We start from the raw sequence: 26,879 nt of genomic DNA, 5'->3' as shown, positions 1-26,879 counted from the left end.
CAAGCACTTTTTACTCCTCTTTTTATGCTGACATATGCTTGTCATCATTCCTTCCCACCACTTCAATTTTTACTGCCCAATCCTAGCAGTGCTCACTCCTCCAGCAGCAGAAGAGTTGGATCATGACAAGGACATCACATAGTAGCACCTTCTCCGTTTCTGCTGATTCTGGCAAAGAAATAGCATATAGGAAGAAGGGAAATAGCCAGTCCCCTTTACCCCCATGGTCCTTCTGTAAGGAACATAAAGGAATAAACAAGCTCAGGAAAACAGAAAAACATACAGTCCAGAAGAAAACAAGGACAGAAAACTGGGAAATGTGTCACTATATGAATTGGCTGCCAATGAATAAAGAGCAGTGCAGTGTCATTTTTCTCTCAATTACAGCTTGACAAATGATATTATACAGAGAAGGGAGACGAGATTTGGCAGGGAAGAGGAGGGGCAAGGAAATCGAGAGCAAATTGCACTCAAGAACTCATGTATTAGCTCAAATTACAAAACATGTTTTTCCATGAAAACAATTTTTTGTCATCATTCCATATAGTTAAAGCAGTGTCTTTGGAATCATGGAATCAGTTAGGTTGGAAAAGACCTCGGAGATCACTGAGTCCAACCTACAGAAGTTTACGCTCAACTACCATTCAGATTTAAAACGTTTTAGGAGAGGATACAATTTTCTTTAGTGAAACATAGCTGAAAACAAGCAGTAAAAACAGGGAGAGAAAGCAAAATTCTTCAAACTAGAAGAAAAAAAATAAATCAAAGCAATGTTGAAAAATCTTACGCAAGATTAATTTATGAATTACAGTAGAAGAACACTATTAAGAACACCTACAATTAAAAAAAAAAAAAACAAAACTATTTCTTCTGTAACACTGCCAGGTAAGCACCAATTCAGCATGCAGATTAAGAGAGTGGAGTATCTCTCTCAGAAGCAAAGGCTGAGGGAGCCAGGACCTAATCAGTGTGTATCAGTATCTGAAGGAAGGGTTCCAAAAGGATGGATGAGGCTCTCCACGGTAGTGCTGAGCAATAGGACAAGAGCAATGGGCAGAAACTGATGCACTGGAAGTTCCACCTCAGCATGAGGAAGAACTTTAGTGTGCAGTGACCATGCATGGAACAGATTACCCAGAGAGGGCGTGGAGTCTCCCTCACTGGGGATATTCCAGAACCATCTGGACACAATCCTGCGCAATGCGCTCCAGGATGACCCTGCTTGAGCAGGGAGGCTGAACTGGGTGACCCACTGTGGTACCTTCCAACCTGAACCATTCTGTGAGGAGGCAGAAGCAGACAAAGAGAAATAGTTTGGCATAAAAATGTGCATTTCTGCCTCATCTCGTTTCCTCGGAAATACCAGAATTACTGAATTCTCTTTTTCTGGCTCTGATTGACAGAAGACAGTCCCATCTACTTTAAGATATGAATAAACCCCACAATTTAGGTGTTATTAATCTCACTCCCTTAAAATTTTCCTTTCACCTGCTAAGCCAGATGCCTTACATGATGAATGTACTGAAGCTCCTGAGGTATGCCCACCAAACTATTTTCCCTTCAACTACTCAATTTTCATTCCTCCCTACTGTTAAATTAATAGTTTAGCCATAGAAAAACAGAATTCTACTTCTACCACATTAACAGTGAAAAAATATAATTACTTCTTAAAAATTTGTTTTCCTTCTTCACCAATAGGCTCTATCTTCCTGTTTAGGAAAAACTAGCTTTTTGTTCAGCTAATAACCAAAGCATTTAACACCTTCCCTGCTAAATAGTAAAGGATTATTTAGGATGGTCTTCTGGGGTTCTTTTCTTTTTGTTTGTTTTATTGCAAAAAAAAACCAAAAACAAACCTGTTTAGAAGTTCTTTACTCCAGTAATTTAGAGCCAGTCTTAGATCAGTTCTGGCTGGAGAAAATGCACCAGAGGCACTAGTATTCAAGTGAAGTGAGTCAAAACAAATTAAGAAGAGACTAGTTAAGATGGATGCACGATATAACACATTTTGGGTGATTCCTGTACAATTCTGGGGCTTCTCTACTACACCTATAAAGTTCAAGAACTGGATATGAACTAGAACACAGACCATTCCAAGAAGACAGAATTTATCTATCTAAAACAAAGATCATTTAATACCTTTATCTCTGCTGTTTACCTTTTCCTAGAAAACACTACTCATAGGAAAAACTTGCTAAGTCAACTCTGACAAAAATAGCTTATCAACATTACTTCTGGCATTATGTAATGGACTCGTCATCGTATGCTCTGACAGATTATTTTAGAACTGGCTATACCTAAACAGCCAGAAGAACACTCTTTGACTCACTAGATGTTTTTGTTTTATCTTAACCTACTACAATCACAACAATACATTCACCTCTTTTTTCACCATAACTGTCAGCTCTCTATTCCTATAAGAACATAAATGTTCTACACTGTGAAAAAAATAATCTAATACCATAAGGTTTGAAACATTATATACTCCTTCATTAAACTGAACTCTTTCAATGAAAGCATCCCCTGATAAATGACAACAAAAACAAAAAAAGGAACTCAAATGAAATGCTGGGGGTGTTTTTTTGTTAATGTATAGTTTTATATTGGTTTTCAGACTAAAAGGCACCTAAGATCAGGTGCTACCAGAACCACTGTAGTGATACAGCTACAGTGGTGTTCCACTTACTTGAGGACACAAGCACCTTTACTGGTAGAGATAACATTCAGCTCACCTTTTTTCCCTAGCATATGCATTTCCACATTGCAATGTATCATACACAACTCCTAGTCAAGAATCAATGAAGTAATGATCACCATGATTACATCATCAAAAGATTGTAAGAAAGCTTCAGTTACAACAGAATGGAGTAAAAAATAATCAAAGGTAATAATACATGAAAATTAAGTTCATTAAAGGTCCCTGACAGACATGTGGGCATCACAGTTCAATGATATTTCTTTCCTTTAATGTATATTAGTCTATCTCATCTGGCAGATCTTTGAGAAGAAAATTTTCACAGAAGACCCAGCTACTGGCAGGATGAGCACAACCACTGTGTGGCAAATGATCACTGTTCATGTTGCTCTATACAGTCAAAGTAATTAGTGGTATTGCAACTGTGGCATAAGTGATAGTAATTTTTTAAGCCTCAAATTCATTAATACCTTGTTCTCAAAATACGAACTTTCTTTCCCCCTCATAGTCTTGATGTGCCCCCAACCAAACCCAAAGCTTTATACATTTCAAAGCACTTCTTCAAAGGCACATCTATTAAACACACAAAACCACCCTGAGCATAGCACATTAGTTTCTGCCACAACTTTATTTTTTAAAGGAAAGACTGTAATGCCTGCTTAAAAACAAAAAGAAACCCATTTTGGGGTTTCTTCCAGGCCCTGTGAGGTCTAATGTGATAACCAGCTAGCCTCGCTCTGAAAGGGTTAAAAACAGACAAAAAAAAATTTAACTACTTGTATTTCTCCAGCTGTAAAACCGAAATATTGCCAGGTCTTCCTGCAGCCAGGGTACTGGATAATTTAGGCTAAAATAAATGTTTATTAAAAAAAGGGCGTTGATTTCTTGGCAGCGGTGAAAAGCAGGAGACACCCCTAGTGTCGACGTAAAATACTACAGGACTCCATACTGTATCTCCAGGTTAATTTTACGGCAGAAGAAGGGAAATTTAAACCCGTCATGATTGGAAAAACCAGAGCGACTCTCGGACACACACACACACCTGGACACATGGCACTCCCGCAGCCTCAAACCCCGAGTACCCGTGGTGTGTGAAGTGTCAGCTTTCCGCCCCAGCCCAGTTACAGCGCACATTATCCAGTCCATTGGGCTACGTGCATTACAGCTTTCCGGTCCGCACACGAACGGCACAGCGCTACTGCTGCTGCACCGGGGGCGGGGGGAGAACCCCGCGGAGCTGCGAAACAACCCCCGCACGGCAGCGCTGCCGAAATTGCCGGAGTTTGGTTTGGAAACGGCGCCGGGGGCCGATGGTGCCTCTGTGGAACAGATGAGGCGCAGCCCGGGCGACGCGAATCCCCGGAGCGCGGGGAGGGCCGGGTGGGGGTGAGGTGAGAGGGTGCTGGGGAAGGGAAGGGCCGAGCCCGACCAGCGCTGCCAAGGCGGCGGAGGGAGGAGGCGGAGAGCAGCGGGGTTCCGTGGGCGGCGGGGGAGAGCGGGGGATGCGCCCGCCGCCGGGGAGAGCCAGGAAAGAAGCCCAAAGAGGCGCTCGCCCGCGGGAGGACGTGGACGGCCCGGGGGCGGGAGGAGCCGGGTCAGGGGCAGGGCAGCGCCGAGGCGGAGCGGTGGTGGGGCCGCGGGGGTGGGGGACCCGGCCCGGTCTGGAATATTCCGGCGGGGCGGGAGCGGGGAGGTGGGAAGAGCTAGGGAGGGGAAGCGAGGGAGGGTCCTCACCATGGCGGCGGGTGGGCGTCAGGCGTCTCCCCCGCAGATGAATCCGCCGACCCCGGCCTCGCTGTGCGTTGTCCGGCGTCGCCGCCGCCGTTGCCACTCCCAGTCCGCTCCCGATCCCGATCCCGCTCCCGTCACTGCGGCAAAGGCTCCGCTGACCGCGCACGGAGCGAGCGATGAAGGGAGGGAGCGAGGGAGGGAGGGGGCGCGAGCGGCGCTGGCGCGGGGCGGAGGGGGCGGGGCTCTCACATCCGGGTACTCCGCCGCGCCGGGGGGCGGGGCAAGGCCGTGACGTCATCAGCGGGGTGGGGAGGTGGGAGCGCAAAATGGCGGTGCGGTGATTGTGGAGTTGTCAGGGGCGGGAGAGGGTTTTGAGGTCATCGAGTCCAACCGTCAGCGCGGCATTGCCGCTGTGACTCTAACCTCGACACCTCTAAACTCCTAAAACACTAAGCTACATCACCCAGCGCCAAATCCAGGCGCCTCTTAAACACCTCTGGGGTTGGTGATTCCACCATCTCCTTCGGCAATTCATTCCAATGTTTGACCAGCAGACCAGTGAAAAAGACTTTTTTGTCTACTATCTAACCTCGATCTGCCCTGTCTCAGCTTGAGGCCGTGTTTGAGGTTCTCTCACTGCAGTGTAGAAGAGGCTGGACTCCAGTTAGCTGGGGAGAGCCGTGAAGTTCCCCTGAGCCTCGTCCGGGCTAAACTACCCCGGGTCCCTCAGCCGCTCCTCATAAACGTGTGGGAAAAAGGAAAGTCCCTTTTATTAGGCCTTATGTATTGAATCTTAACTACAAAACACAACTGCATTTTTTTCCTTTTTGCTACTAAACCACGACTGATTCAGGGTGATGACGTACAGGTTTTTTCCCCCCCTTTCATAATTAGATGAGTGTGTGATCATTTTCAGTGCTGAGCCTGGCTAAATGTGTACTGTGGGGCTGCAGTGAGTGGCTTGAAAAGTCTTGAAAAGGTCTCCAAGAATGCGGACTTCCTGACCTGTGCAGTAGGTGTAAGTACAAAAATACCTTAATAAAGCCAAGGTTTTTTGCTGCTACAGCTACTGGTGCTAAGAGTTGATATCTTTACTCCTTCAGGCCTCTGCCCAGGGAAAGGCTCCCTCAGGAAAACTGCCAGAGCTGCTGGTTGTCCTTGAGCTCCCAAACACCCTCTACTTAGGTTGGTCTTCCTCAGCTATAACCTGTATATATATTATTATATACACAGTTATTTTATCTATATATATATATGCACACATATATATTATTATATACATAGTTATTTTATATATATATATATATATATAAATATGTCTATGTGTATGTATGTATTTTTATAAGCTGTACTGCTATAGCCCTTGCTGCTTTTGCTTCCTCTTGTGACTTCTGCATTCTGCAAAAGTGGGGAAAAAAAAAAAAATCCATGCAGGGAGAAAGCTCTATGCAAGGATGTATTTGGAAGCGTGCCTTTGAAAGGTGGCTGCTCTCCCTATGTTCTGGCTGTTATTTTCCTCAGGTTTTTAATATTGTATTGCAAGAGGCTATCTAGGCTTGAAGCTGCTTAGTAAAGAATCACAGATTATGTAGTGTTGGAAGGGACCTCTGGAGTTCATCTAGTCTAACCCCCATGTTTAACAGATTTTTAGAGTATGGTGTTTCAGTACTGTTAGTAGTTAATTATACAAAACTAAAGGAATTGTGCAGTGATGAGATAATCCTTAAAAGTGTACTCCTGTATCTTTGTTGTTTCATGCCAGCCTTTTACCCTGCATAGTCTACAAAATAAAATTACTGAGCTGAATGCAAACTCAGATGAAAGATGTAGTCGCAGTAACCCCTTTGAGGCAAGATTTAGGGCAATGCTACTGCTTGCATAAGTAAGACTGACCCTCAGGGAGTGATCTCTATATATTGTGAAGTTTTAAGTAGGCCAGACGACACCTTTTAAAACCATTGTAGAGGGTCAAATAAAATAGTTAATAAAGAGGGTGTGATTCCACATTTCCTTTGGTGTTTTTGCCTTTCTGTCCTTTCTCTGCTAAATGGGTTTATTCTGGAGCACCATGACACAGCACATAACACTGTAACAAATTAGGTGGTGATGTGAAAATCATAATAATTACGTATTGTTGTGTTAGTACTGCCAAGGAGAAGACTCAGTACCATGCTGATGTTGTTTTTAAGGCGTTTGTTACTTGGCTCACAATAGCTAGACACTTTGCCAGGGAAATGCAAATTAATTCTGCCAAGTTCAAGGTGAATGGTGAGCTAATTCATGGGGGAAGGGAAGACTGGATGAATACTTTAAAACCAGGTTAATTTTTTAGGACCACAGCTGAGAGCATGAGCTTTCCAGTCTAAAATGGTAATAACCTCTCTCTTCAGCTCCTTCTGGAAAAGGAACTGCCTCATCACTGTTGCCCTATTAGTGGGAGTCTGAGCTGATCTAAGATTAGCAAAGGTTACCTTCAGAGTACATGGAGAAACCTGGAATCTTGAAATTAAATGCACAAATGCTAAGAGGAATGGGAATCTCCCATAGGGAAGTCTGCTCAGGGACCTACATAAATTAAGGGTGACTGTGGAGTTCAAGAATAAATCAAAAGTTGTTCTGTTCTATAAGACTGAACCAAAGCAGAACAATAAATGTGCAGCTCTTAGAAACTGTTAATGACTGACGAATGTTCTGCTCCCAAACAGATATGCAGCAAGGGGGAAGCTTAAGCAGGAAGAAGCAAGAGTGGGTCAGGGAGAATTGCACAGAAGAGTCTGGCAAAAGTAACTAAATGAAGGTGGTGGTGGTGTTGAGTGAAACTGAATGGTGGTAATTTGCACCAGAAGAAAACAAAACAAGCACTAAAACATGAGTGTAAAGTTTGAGTTAGTAACAAATCAGCAAAACAGGCCGGTAAGAACCTGGGCCTGGCCACAATGGGAGTTTATACACCAGAAAATGGTCTGGTCCAGGAAAGGAATTTTCTGCCTGTTTTTATTAACAGATACAGATGGTTAGAATGTCTCAACTTTTGAGGGGAAAAAATCCTAATTGATAGGATGTCTAGGAATAAAATATTCCTAGATTTCACTAAAAGCTAGCTTTAAAACTGACTGGCCTCTAGCCAAAAAAATAATAATTTCAGATCTCCAAGAGAAAAAGGAATTCTGATGTAAAACAGTCTTGCTACTTGCATCTGTCAGTACAGCTATATCTAGCAGAGGTAAATCTGGAGTAAAATCAGCTAAATTAAATTGAAGTAGGCTAGAATTTCTATTGAATAATGTAATGAGATTAAAATAAACAGAAGTGAGGAACATAATACTTTTTGGGCTCTGAGTAGACAGAGCCAAGAACTTAGGAAAATACAATTTTAATTTTGTAATGCAGTTATGTCAATGCTAACTGTTTTGAACCTCTAAATGCAGCTCAAAGAACTAGTGCACTTTTAATTCCCATCATTTTTTTTAATATGTCCAAGTTCCTTTTCTTTTATATCTAACTTCTAAAATAAGTTAAAAATTAATTAAAGATGGTGTTTATTAGTGTGTAGGTAAGAGTCTGAAGAAAAGCATGACTTGCATTTTTTTTTACCTGTATTTGTGACTAATATTTTTTTGCAAATATTTGTATGTGATTATTTTTTTTAGAGTAAGTTTCAGACATTGCTTTTTCATTTTCTGCTGTAAGTAAAAATCATCTGCAGCATAATTGCAACCATTCAAACTAGGATCATAACATCATGGAGTCATTTGGATTGGAAGGGACCTTTAAGGGCCACTTAGTCCAGCCATGGGGCCACCTATGTCCACCAGAAGCAGGGACATCTTCAACTGGACCAGGCTGTTCAGGGCCTGGTCCAGTCTGACCTTGAATATTCCCAGGGATGGGCCTTCCACCACCCCTCTTAGCCACCTACTCCAGGGTTTTACCACCCTCACTGTAAAAAAACATCAGTCTCCATGAAAATGGAAACTGATTAAGCTACAGATAAATAAATATGCTAACTCTGTAGCTGTGATCTTTGGTGTTATTAACCATTATGATGTGGCTTGCTCAATGCTTGACCTAATGCCTGGAAAACAGTTTCCATGCTGCTGTTCATGTGTCTGGGCTGCAGCTTCTTTCATAGCATGTTTCTTTGAAAGTGCTATTTGTGATGCCTTAACTGTCCCAAAGTTTTGAGGGTGTTTTAATATAGCATGTGTCCTTGATGTCCTGAGCAGATCCTTCTTTGTCTTGCCTTGCACTAGTCTTCATATAAATACTTCTGACTCACAAACCTTGCTGGATGCAATTTGTAAGAAGCATTCCCCTCTCTGTTAACCCAGGGTTAGGGCTGCCACCTAATTAAATAATCTTCTGTCCTGACCCTTAACAGGCTGTAAGCAGCTTTTCCCAGCAAGGCAGGTAAACTCTTGGGACAGTGCAATAAAGCTTGAAAATACACTGTTTTAAAGCATGTTTGTGCTGTGTGTATGTAGTAGTGTTTTACAAAAATCAATAAACTCTTTTTCTTCTTTAATTCTGTAAAAGGAAGAAAGGAAAGCAACTTTTTATGAGCTGGCTTTGAGAGAAAGTGCTTTCAGTTACAATGGGCAAGGGAGGCTGTATTTTATCAGCAAAAGAGGAAGCCTTTTCAGATAGAAATGAAAACTGTCCTTTCTCAGCATGTTTGAATTGCCCTGTTAGTGCAGGTCCTGAACTGTTAATATCTGTAAAACCAATGCACCATATTGATTCATCGTTTCAACTGTAATAAAAGAAGCAAAAAATAAGCAAATCGAAAGATACAATACTGACTAGAACTGACAAATGGTTGGAAGGATAATGTGCCTCTCATTGTATCTCTCTTACTCCTACATCTATCTTTTCAGTTGAAAGAAATCAAAGGAAATCTGTCCTTATTTTCTCATATATTTGTGACAGCATGTATGAAGTGCCAAGACTTAGGAGGAAAAGGAGATGATACGTTTCAGATCCAGTGAGGCACAGCTGAAAAAACTGATCTAATGAAAGACCAGAAGAACACTGTGGGGCACAGTGAAGCTGTTGGTAATAGGTGAGTTTTAGTTACCCATTGGTTTATTTTTGTGTCACTGTGGGATGCTGGATTTTAAATTGCTAGAAGAGGTGCAGATGTACAATTGTCTCTTGCATTTGTGCATTTACTGAAACAGTGTTTGTTAATGCTTCTGATTTGTGGATCTTGCTGCCCAAGATACTGTGAATTAAATGACCTGATAGTAGGATTATTTCTTTTCAGCTCTTGTTTGTCATTAACAGCCCCCAAGGACTTGAAGCCACAAAGGAAAAACTATTAGAAGACACTTTTTGTTTTTTTCTTAAAGGCATTATGAAGAGGGGCCTTCTGATTTCCTAAACTTACTGCCAGTTCTGTCTAGGATGAACTGGGGATAAAAATGCTTTCTTTGTCTTTGTCCCTGTGCCTATAATAAGCACGTTACCAGATAACACTCTGCAGAACAATATGGAAACAATTTGCAAGAAAGATTGAGACTAAAGGGTTGCATTTTTCTAGAGACTCTGCTGTTAGTGTAATACTTTCATGTTGTGATCTTGTTTGCCTAGCAGTTTTTAAGAATTCCTGATGGCATCCAGCTGTAGCTGGGGTTGGTATAATTGACTGCTTTTTTTCTAAAGAGATTTGTTCTGGGGAGCCGTGGGCTGACTGCTCAAATAACTTCCAACAATGGAAGCAAGTGCTGGAGTAGTGTTTGATTTTTTTTTTTCCACTTATGTGCCTGTTTACAACCTTTGCAAAGTCATATTTATTTTGCTTAATTCTGCTAGAGATAATGTGTATCAGTCTGACTTGTGAAGTTCTTATCTTCCTGCAGTAACTGATTAAGGCTGCAGAGACTGGCCTTCACAGGTTGTTAATGAGCTCTTAATGTATGTAACTCCAATATTGTAAAAACAATCTCTTGAATTACTGTTTTATCACTGGTCATTTATTAGCTGACTAGTTCAGGTTTGGGCCAGTGCAAATTCTGAAGGTGATGACCCAGGCAGTGAACTAGACCAACAATTTAGTGGCAAAACAACAATCTGAACTGAAACTATGCAACCTAAGACAATGCCAAAGGGTCTTTATTTGTTCACTATCTTTTCTTGTAGCAGAGAGAAAAGTAGGGAGCTGCTTTGTTGCTGATTCTACAACAGTTTGAGTTGGGGACAAATTTTGAATACCAGTTTGTAACCTGACTCTTTCAAAACCAATCAGTGTATACTTTGTTTTCCTGTGGAGTACCTTTTAGCATATCCGTATGTGTTGTGGGGAGTTAATTAGTGCAAGGTTCAGTGTCTATTAACCTCTCTTTGTTGTCATGGTGGACAAAAACAATGGCATTAACAAAAGCTGTCTATGGTGTGATATGTTAAATTGCATCTGGCTTAGTTGTGCATTTATTTTACAGCTTTTACTGCCATGATCTCTGTGCTCATGTAATCTGTTTTCATTTGCTGTGTAGTCAGCAGTATGAAAAGTTAAGTATTGTGTTAGAGCTTTCAAGGAAAACACGATGCAGCATGATCCCGTATATTAATGTAAATGTTCAGAGCCCTTTAGCTGAGCCAATGAGACCACACCAAGGGAGTCACTTGTGTCTGGAATTCTCTGCTCGGGGCTGCTGTGTCATGCAGAGACTCTTGGGAGTGCAGATTGAGGACTGTGTGGTTTGTCATTGAGGGAGTATAACTCCATATGCCAATAAGATATGTTTGCCACAGGATGGGATTTTTTTTCTTTCCCAGGGAATTGAGAAGGCAATATTGTTTTCTCAAGGTGCAAAGCACCTGGTTTATCAACCAGTGCCTGTTGGTGTTTGGATCAACATTGCCTTCAGGCATTTTGCACCTGCAGCACAGGATTAGAAAATCACCTCAGCTCTTCAGTGGTGTGTGGAAGTTTCAGTAGAAAGTGTAATTATACTCAAGCTGCTGGATGGGGATTCTGTGTTTTGTTCATATAAAGGGGATTCATATCTTGAATCCCAAGCTTTTATATTTCCTAGTTTTATGCTTGCACTTTGCACTTGTAACATAGTATGGTTACTCAAGGAGTCATAAATAGGTTTAGCTTCCTGGCATCCCCTTCCTAGAGATGTAATAGACTGCAGGTAACAGACTGCAACATTTTTGCAGTGTGTGTGTGTCACTAAAGCTGCTGGGAGCTCCTGCTTTGCACTGAAGTTAAAGAATCTATTACAGGAATTAAAAATTGGCTGGACTTGATGTTAATCTCTGCTAATCTGAAGATTTTGAGTGATTTAAGTCTTTGGGCTTTCATCTTGCAGAAGACTGTCTAATTAAAAGGGGAACTTGCCAGGTATGGCGTGCAGTTTGTTACCCTGGTACAGTGTTAAGTCATGGTGCTTCTGCCTCCTACTTATTTGGCAAAGTACCAAAGTTTATGGTGTGGAATTGATTTATAACTTCAGTATATTTAACATCAGCTTTGGCTCCATCATGCTCTTTCTGCCACAAGAAAAAAATAGAAATTTCCCTTTTCTGAACAGTAGTGTTTCCAGAGGAAATTTCAAAAGTCAGAATAAAGATATTTTCTCTTATTTTGCTATCAAATCCCCCCCAGTTCTGTCTCCCTGCAGACAAAATGTATGCATAATGACAGTGAGGTTCCTAAGTAAATATCATGAAATTTTGGGTGTCTTAGTCATACAGTGATATTTTTCTTTCATCAGTCAATAGGGAAGAATACTGCTCTCTGAAAATTGTGCATTTTCCTTTGGAGCCTACTTTGCACACTGGAAACAGTTTCAGATGTTGTACTGTAAAATACCACTGCTGGAATTTTGCTGAAGCCCAAACAATTTTCCACTGGATGATAATATCCTTAAATGCACTGTCCCTAGTTTATGCAGCCTGTATTATACAACAAGAGATACTCTGGGCTGTCCTCAATATTAAATCTAGTTTCAAAAAACCCACTTCTCTAAGCCTTGTCTGTGGCAGGAACAATAAGACCAGTAATGATTCTAATGCTTTTCAGCTGGCTGGGAATGCAACAGAACATTTTGTGACTTAAACACTTTAGATCATGTGTTTAAGCATAAATAACCAAAAAGAGGCTTAAGAGAACAGTGTCAGAAAAAAAACAGTGCAGATTATTAGTTATCAGGATAGTACTAATGAGATGAGACTGTATTGAAAAAAATTGTATTATCTTTTAAAGAACTTCTGCTTTGTCTTTTCACATTCAATTGAAGTTGTCATATGACCCCTTCTGCAGATTTAGGAACAGCTGGTAAATTTGCAGAGGAGAGTTACTGCCCAGGAAAGTAAGGTATGCACTTTAACCTCACATCCATGAGGTTCATTTGTACTGCATGTAAATCTCAGTATTAAAAAAAATATGGAAACTTTTTCAATGTTGTAATAAGCATGTTAGTTATGCTAGGACTTCATGGGTTAGAACTGAAAAAGGTTTACTGAATTGTATCCAGTTCTGCTGGACCTGCTGGACCCAGTCTGCCCAGGGTAAGTGCAGTCTGTGGATGAGGCACTACACTGTTCTGACAAACCTTCTGAGTGGAATTGCAGTGTCTTTTTCCTGTTATAGCTCACACCAATTTTGGACTAGAAGAAACAACACTGTAGTGGCTTTTTGGTCAACATAATTTGCAGTTTTCTGGCTGACTTGTGCTCACAGGAGTATTTTGCTACCTCCCCAGAGCTAAAAGTGTAGGATGTGTCTGGGAAATGTTTATGTTATGTCCCTCTTGCAAATAGAAAGCATTCTAAGCAACACCATCGTGGCACAGTGAGGCAACATGCTACTTCCCAATTCTGACATCCGTAGCAAAGAATAAACACAGGTTATCAATACTGTCTTGTGCTTCTGGGTGCGACCTCTCCAGCTCTAGCAGTACTTAAACCAAGACAGCAAGCAGCTGAATGCTTTCATTCTCTGTGTCTACATCCTGTAATTGTACTCTGGGATGGAAGGGACTAATTAATGCCCGAATATCAGGGAATACATACCCAGTCTTTCACTGATCAAATGCAGCAGCAGTCAGCACTGGATTTAGCTTAAGGTCAGGGAAGAGAGAAGGGATGCTGTTAGGTGAAGGAGTAATCTGTAATCCTCTTGGTGGTGAAACACAATCTGCCTCTCCTGACCAGGTCAGTCTATATGGGTAGCACATCAGATATGCCCACATCTGGTACAGTGAGAGAATTTCTCTGGCATATATGAAGGATTCCACTTTTTCTCACACGTGTAAATGAAAATCTACATTTAATGTTGAGCAACCTGCAGCCCTTCTTGTGTGGGCTGTTAGCTTTTTTTAAGAACTGCTGTTCTGAGTGCGATAAATAGAGCATATTTTAGATTAATTCTACAGAGAAAAAAAAATTCAGTATAACCTGGTTTTCAACACTCAAAAGCCTTTGGATGTACCCTAAAGCTGTTGCAAACCATGGGGGATAAGAGCCTTTGAAATAGCTGAGTGGAGTAAGCAGTGTTTTAAAAACAAAACAAAAAACTTCCCCAGATATGAGCTGTGCTGCTCTCAGAGCCTCCCAGTTCCTGCAAATCTGAGTGACCCTGCAAATGGACTTTTTAAAGAGGAAATGCTGCTACATGATCAAGGTCCCCAAAGGTGCTAAAAAAGAGCAGTGAACATATAAAGCTAGTAAAGCTTGTGGTGTTAGGATAAAAACCATTTATCATTGAAGCAGTCAGGACACCCCTTTTAAGAGTATAGCTTGTTTTTACAGTGTTCAATTATGATCTAGTTTGTATAATCATTAAGGAAGAACCAGCCTCCCAGTGTAAATCCATTAGTTTATTGGTATTTTAGTAACAGAGAGTACATACTTTACTGCTCAAATGATTAGTTTGTTAGTGATGATGGTTGTTTATCCTATTCTGAACATGTGGATGTTCATTCTGACTGAATGCATACATGTGTAGATGTATGTTGTAGAATATGATGAAAGCTTAAAGTACTCAGTTCTTGGCCTCATAGTAGCCAGTTCAAGAATTTGCTCGAAATCTACATTCATGAGTAGCCAACCTTGAGGTTTCTTCTGCATATCTCATGACAGTTTGGGGATACTTAGATTTTGAGAGACTTTGGACTAGGGTAACTCTGCAGATAACTTCCAGTTAAGAAATAAAACCAGTTTCCCAGGAATTTCACTGGGAATGAGTCTAGTTTCACTAAGCAGTGAGGCTGAGCTGGAAGCATGCTGCATCCCTGAGGAGACCAGTGGAAAACTCTTGCTGTGGGCAGCCCCTCTTGCCCACTCCCTTAGAGCTAATGTGTAGGCTCTGCAGCATCCTTAACTGTCCCCAGGTGGTGTGTGGTCTTGTTCTGGTTTCACACCTTGGTCAAATGTGTCCTCAGCTGTCATAAAGTGCTCTGGCCTGCTGCTGTTGTGATGAAGGCCAGAGAACAGGTCCAGGTATTGTTATCTGCACAAGGTTTAGCTTGCATTCTGTTATTTCTCTTCTGATTTATGGGATCACTAAGCACTTGAGTGTTTACTTTCTTGTGGAGCTTGGGACGCCAAATCTTGATCATGACCACAGTGATTTTTTGCTACAACTATGAACAAATCCATTACTTAAGGATCAGTGAGGTTGGTAAGTGTTAATCCTGATCTCTAAGACAAGTGCACATGCTTCTCTGGATGTCATTTTGGGAACTCCTCCACTAATACTCAGTTTACACCAGTGAGCTGAAATAGAGGATTTTTAACAGCAGATTTGTCATTCATTTTCAATCTGACCTGACACAGTAGATATCTCAGGTGGATGTGTAGACTTTAGGCCCTCTTTTAAAATGTCCTCTTTGAAATGCAATAGGTGGAGGATTCAGAAATTCTTATACAAATGTGTAGTCTATTTATATGTGCATTGTAATTTACACAGAATAATACACATTTAACTTACTGAAAAATACATAATATTAAAATGTGGTAAATTCAACCTTGCTTGACATGTACTTTTTTGTAGAGGAAAAATGGAAAGGACAAAAGGATTCCTAATGACTTCCAGTAGCTTCAAAATGCAATGTCATCAATGTTAGATAAATTTTTTTATTTGCATAGAAGAGATGAACAGATCAGCTCACTAATGAAATTTCAGGTATTAAAAGCAAGACAAATATTAAAAGCTGCTCCTTTTTTTTTCTTTTTTCCTTTTTTTTCCTGACAAATTTTTTTTAAATTCTCTTTTTTTATTAAATTGACAGTGATTCCAGTAAAGATATTCAACTAAACTCTTTAATGTCTTTACTGTTTCATGTTTAAATGAAAACAGGATCCTTAAAACTGTGTGCCATAAAAGTTGGAAGCCACTCAAAATATTAAAGGTATTGATAAAAAAAACCAACACTTTGAAATTGCTTTAGTTAATACTCAATTTATCTGGCTCTCAGCACAACCAGTAGCTCTAGTGTCTGTGTTTGGGGGTGTCTGGTTCTTTGCTGTGGATGATCTTGTAAATGTAAATGATTGTTTTGTGAATTAATATGAACACATGTTTTTAATGATAAAAGGACATTTAGTTTGACTTAATTACCTAGTTACTGCCTTTTGCAATAGCACACTGCTTCCTGCAGCTAAACACTCAATTGAAATAAAAATAGCTTATATAAATATGTAACTGTTTATCCCATAAAGCTCCCTTGATAGAAGATGCTAAAGCTTTAAACCTTGATGTTTGAGAAGATATTTTAAAATTTGGATGGTATCTGAAAAGATAATCAGATTCTAAGCTGAGTTTCTTCCCTTAAATATCTTCATTGTCTTCAGTAATAAATTTGCATGCAAACTGGAGGAAGGCATTTGGCCTATTCTTAGAGCAAGTCAAAATTGCTTTCTGCTTCTTCATGATCAGCTGTAGATCTTCCCTTTATATTTTGTGTGTCAACAAGTGCAGGGCACTGAAGAAGCACTTTGCCTTGGAGGAGTTTACAGCCTACATGTAAAGGATAACTAAATGTTATTCTGTGAGTTTGTTAGGGTTAGGAATTCACTGTTCCTTACTAGTAGGTTATATAGTGTGTGGGTAGATAGCAGGTGCTCTGCTGCAGGAAAAGGGAATATACCATTGGTTTTTCCCATCTTACTGGAAGTTTCCCACATGTGATCTGCTTGTATGAACCTGCATGTGTCTGCTTCCTAACACAGTTCTTAAAATATTATCCCTCTTAGCTTAAACACTTCATGTAGCTGAAGTTTTTCTAAAGTTAATTTATCAAGCAGTTGGGCTGGGGAGAGAATACACATGTAGTTATTTTAGCAGACTGGAACATGAATAAAAATTTCAGTCAATGGAAAGAACTGTATTAGGTGACTGGGACAAGAAACCTCTTTAGTTGCCCACTGTCACCAAAACACCATCTCTAACCACCAGTCAGTCATTGATGCCCATTGGGTGGATAAATCTTGATTTCATCATCACACTTGAGACCAGGGCTGGATCTGGGTCAGGCTGAGAGAGGAGTGTAGTGCATGTGGATAGGGAAGAGCTGGCAACAGATGGTATCATAGTGGGAAGAAAGAGACAGCTCATCAGCTGGCAATGTTTCTACTGCCTTTTGTCAATTATTTGTTTTTCTTCAGGGAAGAAATCAGTGTTTGGTTAAGTTTTGTTGTTAGCTTTTATAGTTATTGATCCTAGAAAATCTGAACTTCATATACCTTTAATTTAAGACCATTTTATATCCTAAGTAATATGTATATGCTCACATTTTAGGACTGTATTTTCTTAATTAAAAAAACCAAACAAATTACTTGTAAATATTGTGGCAAAGGGTTCCCCAAAACCCTGAGCAGAATATTCATCTTGTGGCAGATGGTTCTACAGTAATTGCTGATTCATAGTCTTTTGAAAAAGGAAGTAAGCTACTCATGGGTTTATGGACTAAGCATTTTGACTAAATTATCTTGTTTATATCAGCATATTGCTTTTGCAGTAAACTTAGAGTTAGAAAATACTGCTTATATTTTACAAGTAGAATTGGCTTAATTTAGTGATCACATGGAAGAAAAGAACTCATACATTAGTTTTTCATTCGGTAAGTATTTTTTAGGTTTTTTTAAACAAGAAGATAATTTTATTAATCATTCCTGTTTTTCTTAAGCAAAACTCTAAAATGTTTAAAACCAAGTGTTAGCTTATTTTGTAGGCCATTTATAGTGTAGTTTTCAGAAGAGATGGGTTTCTCATTGACTAATTTTTTTTTGTTTTGTTTTTAATTCTTGCTATAGATTTAAATTATCATTAACTTGTGGATGAATAGCAGTGATTCTTAAGTTTTAAAATTTTAATTTGTTTTTGCATTTATTTAATTAAAAAATATGAGTAGCTGCATGTGAAAAGAACAACTGCTTTCTTGAAGGAATAATTTAACTAATTATATATAAACATTTATTCCATGCTTGTCACCATAGTAACTGAGGCCTCAAGTCAGTGTGCTTTGCTGAGCAGGGCTGCAAATGCTGTAGTGAGCCAAGGCCTGAACTTCTGTATGAAAATAGTTTCACAAATATTTGTAACTTCTGTATGAAAATAGTTTTGTTGAGGCACAGCTATTCCCTGCTACACCTTTTTGACCTTGTGCCATTATTTGTATTGCCAGGGCTGCAAGCATGGCAGAAACCTGGGAGTTAATGTGTCTGAAAATTAACCTCCCTGAAAATTAGTGTGCACCAAATCATCCTTCTGGTCTGCTCAAGCATGTGATTGTATGGCCTCTAGTGAGGCACTGGGGACAGTCAGGAATGAGTGATTGTGAAAGTGTGGAGACACAGCTACAAATCAAGCTGATTACACAGCTTCTCTGGAAGCCACTTGTTAGGGCCTGACTATGCTGTAGCTGAAATTGTTGAGAAATTGTTGGGTTGGGAGGAGTTAAGCCAGTTTAAGTGAGGAAATTATCTAACTGATATTAATTTTGAAGTGCTTTTTGTGACTTTGGAAGTATATCCCGTGCCAAGTATCTACTTGGTGCTGATTTGAGAATGGAGGACATTACCAGGATTGACTTTTGATGTCTCTTCCCATATGCTGACCTCTGACAACTGGCCACAGAATTGTATCAGAATGTTCACTTCAGAGATTCTGTTACAGTTAACTTAATTGCATATCTTTATTTTCATCTTTTTATTTGTACCTAGAAAATTACTGTCAGAGAAACCTCATCTTTTTACTTCAGCTTTAATTTTGACAGCAGCAAGGGTAGTACTAGCTATTTCTGTAGTCTATTTGTAAGTAAATCTCAGATGTATTCATGTTTCAGATGTTCCCTCTATCTTATAAAACATGACAATAGTATGTGTTTTGTAACTATAAAGCTTTAGAAACCCAGACGTTAAAACTCAGAAAGATTTAAAACATTTATCCTAAAAACTTGATGAAGGCTTTTAATTTTTATCTGCTACATTAACCAGGCCATCATTTTGAGCCTTTAAAATTGCACTTTAATTTTATTTTCCAGTGCACTTTAGATCATCACTTCACCATCCAAGGTCCTGATCCCATGGAGACTCGAACACTTGTTTAATAATGCGTGTTTCAAACAATACTACTGATTTATTACTCTTCATTAACTGTTACCTGATTTGAAGACAATCAGATACCAGGGCCTCTGCATTAATTCTGCAGTATTTGCAAACAGAGAAATGATTTGCAGGTGTAGCACAGCACAGCAGTTAATCACACTTGCGAACTGCAGTGTGAAGTGTGATATTGTATAGCCATTTATAGCCTGAGTTTTTAAGAGCTGTAACTCTGCTTTTGGCTTGGCTAACTTCCATGGCTGTTGTAGATTACATTTGCAATCAAATTGTTGCCAAACTTCCACTCAGTGTTAAGGTCATGTTTACTACTGCGCAGCTGCATAGTGAAGAGTTGCAGTAAAAGCAAAATAAACTTAAGACTATTTGAGGAGCAGCTCTCTATGGGAATGGAGAGCAAGTGGATGTTGGGGAAAAGCTCATATTGACTGTAGACCAAAGCAGAATATTTTTGGCAGCATTTAAATTTTACTGTTTCATTATAGCTGATGTGTTCTTGACTGCAGCTCTAATAAAAACAACTTGTGCATGTTCTGAGTACTGTTTAAAAAGAACGTAGATGTAAGGAAACTGGAGTCTGCAGCTGTCCATATGTGGTGTTGGAATGGTGCAAGGTTTTCATCTATTAGCCAGAGTGAGGAGCCTCCTAAAAACCTCATGCACATTAAATTCCTGGCACTGCTCATGAAAAGAATGCTGTTACAGTACTTGAGGACCTGTTGCTTTTCAAGGGAATGGCTACAAAGGCTAATGTGGTCCTTCCAGATGAGGGTTAAAGTATACTACAAATGAGCTGCACTGGAGCTTTCATTATGACTTGACCATTCTGGCTAAGACACCCACACCCATACCTCCTTTTTTGTTTTAAAATCTTGTAGATAGATTCATTTTTGCTGGTGTGGATGCCAGTAGCTTTGAGCTTAAAAAAAACAAAAATCATGGCTGGGGAAGGACTATTACTACTGCCACTGACATTTTGAAAGCCTTTTTTAACTAGCTTTAAATAACAAGGTGTATGCAGTGATGATCAGCTGCATTTGACAAGCAAAATTCTCCAAACTACTAAGTTTTCTGTGTGAAAACAGACCACAGAGCAGAGGAGAAGGATTTTTGTATTATCCTTACATGAGGAAACAGATAGGCTTATATCTTTCATTAAACACCAAAAATCCTTAGGGGACCAACACCTTATTGTCCCACTTGTATAAAAGCTTCAGCTGGAATGCTCAACTCTTTAAGGACCAGTCAATCAAATAGAGACTATTAGTGTGCAGGAAACCAAATTTCTGTATTTCCAGTACTATAAACATTTTTGTTTTCCTTTTCTGGAAAGTTGATTTTGAAGCTGGTTTGTGGGGGTGTGATCATACTATCTTTGTGAGGTATTGGAAATACATGTGCAAAAGTTCACAGAACACTATTAGAACTGGAGATGTAATTGAGTTTTGGCCTGACTCAGTACAGGTTGTATGCTCTCAAATCTCAGTGAACCTGGGTGGGATCTGAAACCTTCTCACACCTGGAGTCAGTTCTTTTTTTTACTGTCAATTTTGCTGATCTATTTTTGTTTTGGTATTATTTCTCTTTATAGACATGATGAAAACTAATTTGAAATAATTCTCATTCTTACTGTGGTGGGTTTACCCTGGCTGAACACCAAGTGCCCATCAAAGCTCTATCACAACGCTCCTCAGCTGGACAGAGGAGAGCAAAATATAACCAAAGGCTCATGGGTTGAGATAAGGGCAGAAAGAGATCACTCACCAGTTACTGCCACGGGGAAAAAGAATCAACTTGGGGAAATCAATTTAATTTATTAGCAATTAAATCAGAGTAGGATGATGAGAAATAAAAAAATCTTAAAACACCTTCCCACACACACTCCCTTTTTTCAGGCTTAACTTTATTCACAAATTCCCAAGGTGCAGGCACTTTTGCAGTCTCCTGTTCTTATTTGTTGTACTCAAGGTGTTGAAAATGAGAGCACTTTTGTGTCCATTGCTGTTTCACAGATACAAAAAATTTCACTGCCACAGAAATGGCAGTGTATCACACAGACTGTTGTAAGTCTCTTATGACACAGGCTAAATACCTTAAAGAAAGCCACTTGAGGTTGTAAAACTTAAAATTATTTCATGACTTCAGTAAAGCTGAATGTATGTTGCAATAATATCCAGGGATCATAGGAGTATTTCATATTCCATGGAAGTGAGCTTCCAAAACAATGTGTTGACTTTGCTTCTGAGCTGGAGGCACTGTGTCCAAGTTCAGCTTTCACCTTCACACAGAACTCTAGCTGAAGAAGAAGAGTCCTCATAACCATTCTGTTTTTCTGTGCTTGCTTCTTGTATTTGTTTTGCCAGGCACTCATGTCCTCTGGAGACTGTGGTTCAGCTCTCCAGTCAAAATCTTGGTAAGCCTCCTATGCAAGAGCAGCACAAAAAGGAACCATACTGGGATAAAAGGTCTGGGACCCATTAATGTTCAGGTTTAAGCAGATATGTGATTTAAGAAAGATTGTACTTCGCAGTTTGTTTTTACTGATTTGGAATAAGAAAAGGTTGAGGCCAGTGAAACCTTAGGAAGCCAAGTGATTATTTTAACCTTCCATCTTGTTAGGAAGTAATACTTTGAATTAAAAAAAAAAATCATACTTGATGTTTATCACTTATGACTATGAGCCATAGCAATTTTACAGGTATGATAGAGGTAAGTAGTTTATATAATGTTACTTAGTTTTTTACAGTCTCAGTTATGAACTACTACTTACAGAGCCCTTAAAATTAAAACAGGTTTTTGCAGAAAAAAATTTTGTCACAAAATTTCTGCCTTCTAGATCACACAAATTAAGCATCCCAAAATTCAAGTTAACTCTTTGTGTGTATATATTTCAAATTCATTAGATATACTTGAAAATGAAAATGTTTTTTTGGTTAATGTTTTAGTTGGCATGTGTTTTTCCAGTCTTTATTTGGAAAGTAATTTTAGATGGATCTTTAGTATTAGGTGATGCTTTAAATAACAAGAGACAATTTTCCTTTTTCAGAATGTTCCAAAATTTTTGTTTCTTTTAATGTTCATTTTTCTTTCAAGTCAAGTAAAGCAGGTAGATGCTTAGCAACTCTGAAATTCAGACTATATATCTGGGTATCTAGCTTTGGTTAAAACATTGTGGATCAGTTTATAGTACTGGAACTGAAGTGAAACCAAGTAATTACTGTTTTCAAGATGAGTTCTAATTAGCTACCTTATACTCTGTCCTTCGCCTTCTTATCTTAAGGTTGACTCCAGAATTTTGTGTTTCTCATTTGCAGTTTCAAGTTTAGGACAGTGATTGTTTTCAGAATCTTTAAAAACTCTATCATTTCTTTTCAAGTGCAGGAAAAAAAACCCAAAACAACCCCCCAATAAACCACCCTACTTAAAGAAAAAGAAGTCATAGAAGGAATTTATAGAAGGCATGATATCATTATTTTAACTGACTACAAGTCCTACTGGGAAACTTGATGTTTAGTTCACTTTAAGTCCTTGCACTCCCAGTAAGTCAAGTGAGTGCTGATACACAGTGTCCCTCAGTAAAGATTTTTACTGGACCTAAGGAGATTTTCCAAGATGATCTTGGCTACATTTCAAAATGTATCACTGAGGATGCTTTTTAATCTGCTTTCTATGTCCAAGCTTTATCTGTATTCATACTGAATTTTTAAAGGACTCTTTGGACATCTTATTGTATGAAACATCAGCAACAGATGTAATTACAATTAAAAAAAAGGGACAACTAAGGTGGCTTTACACAGCTGTTCCTTTTCCCTCTGGGACTTATTAATGTTAAACAAACAAGATTCTGGTTGCCTTGCAGTCTTTTTTCAAACTGTGCTGTCTGGCCTGTATTGTTTCATTATTAATTTGTTTTTTTAGATTTACATTTACCACATAGCACAATAATTTTGCAGGGTTAATTACTTGTGAATAGGAACAGTTTTGTTCTGAAAAATTACCCTGAGCATACAGTGTGATCAGATATGGTCTGTAGATTGGAGATACTTTAGACAAGGCTTTAATTAATGAAAATTTAACACTACAAAGTTATCAGTCAGAGCTGGCTTTTCTGACTTGACATTTAGCCTTCTGTGGAGCTGACCATGGCTTGCAGCTGAATCTGTTTTTCCTAGATGTAAGCCAAAACACAGCCTGCATGATTATACCATAGTTGGCTTTGAAATAGTAGCAAGGATTTGAAGACAAGGAAGATTTTTAATGTTTTTTGCACTTACTTAATAGGAGGAAGAGGTTCTGAGCAGCATGGAAGTCCTCTAGAGCAAAAGTTGTACTTTGTCTGATCCTTTCTACTCATTTTGCTCCACAGGGCTTTGATTTGGGATTAGATGTGTGTGTATAGATCTGTGTATATATATATATATATATATATATATATAGCAATTGCTTATTCATGGCAGAATGGTTTCTTGAAGTTCCTGCAAACCTGGAAACAGGGTGAGTAGGGTATCTCTAGTTTTCTGAGTGTGCAAACCCATAATACACTCTTCAACACAGAAAATGATGCCCAGGCTTATTACCTATCACATGCAAAATACGTTTCCCCTGATATTTTGAAGTCACTACCACAACAGGCCTCAAGGACTTCTTGTCCCCTTTGTGTGCATGTGTTATTCCCACTGTCAATGACAGGAGTTAGCTATACACATCAGGAGGATTTACCCATTGGACTAAACTTAAGACAGCAGGGAATATGAAATTCTCTCTTCCCTAAAACTGGACAATTTAAGCATTATTTACCACTGCATTTTTTTTTTTTAATTTTTTTTTTGCTAAGGAGACAGTTGTGGAAGTAGCAGCTGGGAAATGTGATGATTGCACAGTGTTACCTTGATAGAAATTGCAGCTCAGAGCTGTAGGTCAAGCGTGGCACAGAATCTTAAATGATGGAAGTGAGCTGTTTTTCTGGAAAAAGGAGCCATTAAGGTTGACCTTTGTTAAAGCTGACTGTCACTTACTGGCTTAATAAATAGCTGACCAAAGAGAGGATTCCTTCTTTTTGTGTTACATATTTTCAAGTATTCAAATATTATTTTCAGTTGTTAGGCTAGATGTTAAGTTCTCCATATTATTGCAACTTGTTGTGCCTCTTCTACTACTATCTGAATAGCTGATAGCTACATTAGTGACATTTATATACATATATATCCATTTATATATATTAGATATATCTGATGGTGTTGCACTTGATGTGCTCAGCTTTTTTCCACTATATAATTGCATTAGGGGATAGTAATAGTGTGACATAAACAAGGGTACAAGAATGGTTTAGCTTATAAATGCTTGATCTTTCATTTTAGGAGCTTTTTTTTTTTTTTTCCCCCCCAGTTTTTTTTTTTCCCCCCAGTTTTTGAATCTCAATTGATAATCCTGTGTGGAAGCTGTCAGGCGTGGGGCACTCCAGCATGTTTAGAGCTCCTACACATTTCCAAATTGAGAAGTGCGAGAGAGAGTCATCTTAGCAAGAGAAAAGCTCCCTCCTGTGGAAGAGATGAACCTCTGCTGTGACAAGGAGCAACCATAAGGGCATTACACCGTGATTTGAAATTAGCAGGGAAAGGGGTTACAAGCACGGTGGGACTTTGCAAATACTGGAATGCAAAACCCTGCTCCTGTTATTTTTTTTTCTCAAAGTAAATTTTTCATATTTTGTATGGCTTATATCTATAACTGTATGTCAATTATAACTGTTGTCTGTGAGTAAAACTGGATTGTTTAAATAATATAATGTGGCCACAGTGAGCTCTATAGTGTTCAAGGGATCTAAAGCAGCTGATATTATTACAGATTTTGCTTTCTGTAGCTCTTTGCTGACAAGCCTTAGTATTTTGGAAATTTGTGTGAATTTGAGTTTGTAGAGCTTACTTTTAAAAAACTTCTACTTTTTTTTTACTTTTTTACTTTTACTTTTTTGTTTTCCTTTTTTTTAAAAAGTCTGATAATCTGTCTATCTTGAAGATCTGTGTTAAAATGTTTCTGAATCTTGCTGTGATTGGTGGTCCTTGGTAGAAAGCTCTGCTGAGCTCAAAGCCCGATGTAACTTGGAAAATAAAACTGCACAGAAATTATAAAGATGAAATTGTGGTGGAGGGGCTGGAACTAGAACGTGATATCAAATTCCTGCTAGAAACAGTATTTTTTACCTTTGAGCTGAATATGATTCATGCTTGTGATCTGAAGGTGGAAGGCTGCAGCTCATTAGCACATTAACAAAACCCTGAGGCATTTACTCCCAGAAATGCTAATGTTATTCCCCTGAGAATGAAGCACTTGTGGGAATGGGGGAGATGAATCTTTATTATTACAGTGGAGTTTTAATTTTACCAATTCCAATTCATTGCCAGCTAAAGATGACTGAGACAGCACCAAGCACTCTGACCCACTGCAAAAAAAATGCTGTGTTGAGATTGGATGCTGGGATCATCCTGTCCATTGGCCAAATGGTAAGTTGTCATCTTGTTCAGAGATAGCTGGGCTCTAGCTTGTGACACACAGCAGCACAACTTTGCTTGCAAAGCGTGAGATTAGCATACATTACTATGTAATGGTGAAGTGAGTTTGGTTTCTCAATTAGAAATGTTATGGTGTACCTGCTTATTTTGAGTTTGGAGTCATCACTGAAGCACGGAATCGTTGCTCTGTTAAGGCAGTATTATCCTCAGTTATGAGAACTGTGAAGGTGTTATAATTTGGGTGAACAGTCCTAATGCTTGTGCATGTCAAGAAATGCAAATTCCGGACTTGGGTGGGGGCAAGCAGAAATTTTCACGAGGCTGCATGCAACAAAGGCTCAAGTCAAGGTCAGGAGAGATGTTGGAAGAAGTGCCTTAGCAGTGAGGTTCAGTGCTCTGTGAGACCCCTTGGACCTCTCTGATCTCCTTCTGCAGCACAGGGCACTCCCTGGCTGCTGCTCTTCAGGTGCCAGTTTGGATTAAAAGAAAATCAACAATAGCAGAGGGGAGTCCCTTTTGCATGTAACCCATGCTCTGGGTTCTGTAAGACAGCCGTGTTCCGGTGGGAGGAGAAGTGGTCTGTGCAGCTCTGATGGGGATAGGGAGGCTTTTACTTGTAGTTTACAGCTCACTAATGGCTCCTGGGATTGAGAATTCCTTCCTGGCACCTGAGCCACCGTGCCTGGAGGGGTCAAGATGTGTGAACGTGGCACTTGGGGACTTGGTTCAGCGGTGCACTTGGCACACTTAACAAACGGACTCGATCATCTTAAAGGTCTTTTATAACCAAACCAATTCTAGGGTTCTGTATTTCCTGTTAGTAGCTCCATCTACTGATTGGCTGGAGTATTTCTGATCGCTGCTTTTTTCCCTACGGCAGTTTTTGTCTGGTTTCTTAAGAAATTGAGGCTCACGTCGAGCACACTTTGTCTTGCTCTACTCCTTTCTCTGCACCCCTCCACCCCCGATACTGAAAGTTTTTTATGCAAATCAAAAGAGGGGCTGAGGCCCCTACTGAGTTGCTTTAGTTTTATGAAAGTACAAATCTAAACACAGTACCCTGGATGAAATTAGTGCCCATAATGATAGAGGAGCTGCATCATAAGTAGAACTGTAATGTTATAACACCAGGGAATCAACAGAAAATCACAGGAAATTAGTCTTTATAAGTCCCATGGTTCATCATGATTCACTAAGAGAGCACAAGTAAAATAAAAGTTTTACTGTTTTTAGTATTCATATGGCAGTGATTTCTGCAGAGCAACTGTGACCTGAAGAAGTGGCTGTAAATCTCTGAATCCTCAGCAGTTAATTTTCTTCTACTGCAGCTGTGGGAATTGAAATAATGATAAAAATACAGAGGAGAAAAC

General features: G+C 39.4%; 1 protein-coding gene and 1 long non-coding RNA gene across 2 annotated transcripts in view; one reads left to right on the top strand and one right to left on the bottom strand.

Moving 5' to 3' along the window:
- PPP3R1 (protein phosphatase 3 regulatory subunit B, alpha) overlaps positions 1–4,659 on the bottom strand; it is a 39,137-nt gene extending 34,478 nt beyond the window's left edge. The window contains exon 1 of the mRNA XM_015620740.3: positions 4,430–4,659. Coding sequence (XP_015476226.1) covers positions 4,430–4,432 — 3 coding nt within the window. The 5' untranslated portion in view covers positions 4,433–4,659. The remainder of the gene's footprint in view (positions 1–4,429) is intronic.
- A 100-nt stretch (positions 4,660–4,759) lies between these two features.
- On the top strand, positions 4,760–25,395 carry LOC107201470. The gene is made up of 4 exons (XR_001520220.3): positions 4,760–5,444; positions 5,530–5,611; positions 9,304–9,488; positions 24,405–25,395. It is a non-coding gene; the product is annotated as an uncharacterized LOC107201470 (long non-coding RNA).
- Positions 25,396–26,879: the final 1,484 nt, after the last annotated feature.

Source organism: Parus major, chromosome 3 (assembly GCF_001522545.3).
Source record: "Parus major isolate Abel chromosome 3, Parus_major1.1, whole genome shotgun sequence".
Taxonomy (NCBI): domain Eukaryota; kingdom Metazoa; phylum Chordata; class Aves; order Passeriformes; family Paridae; genus Parus; species Parus major.
Note: the sequence above shows the minus strand (reverse complement) of the source record. Positions and strands in the feature narration are given on the sequence as shown.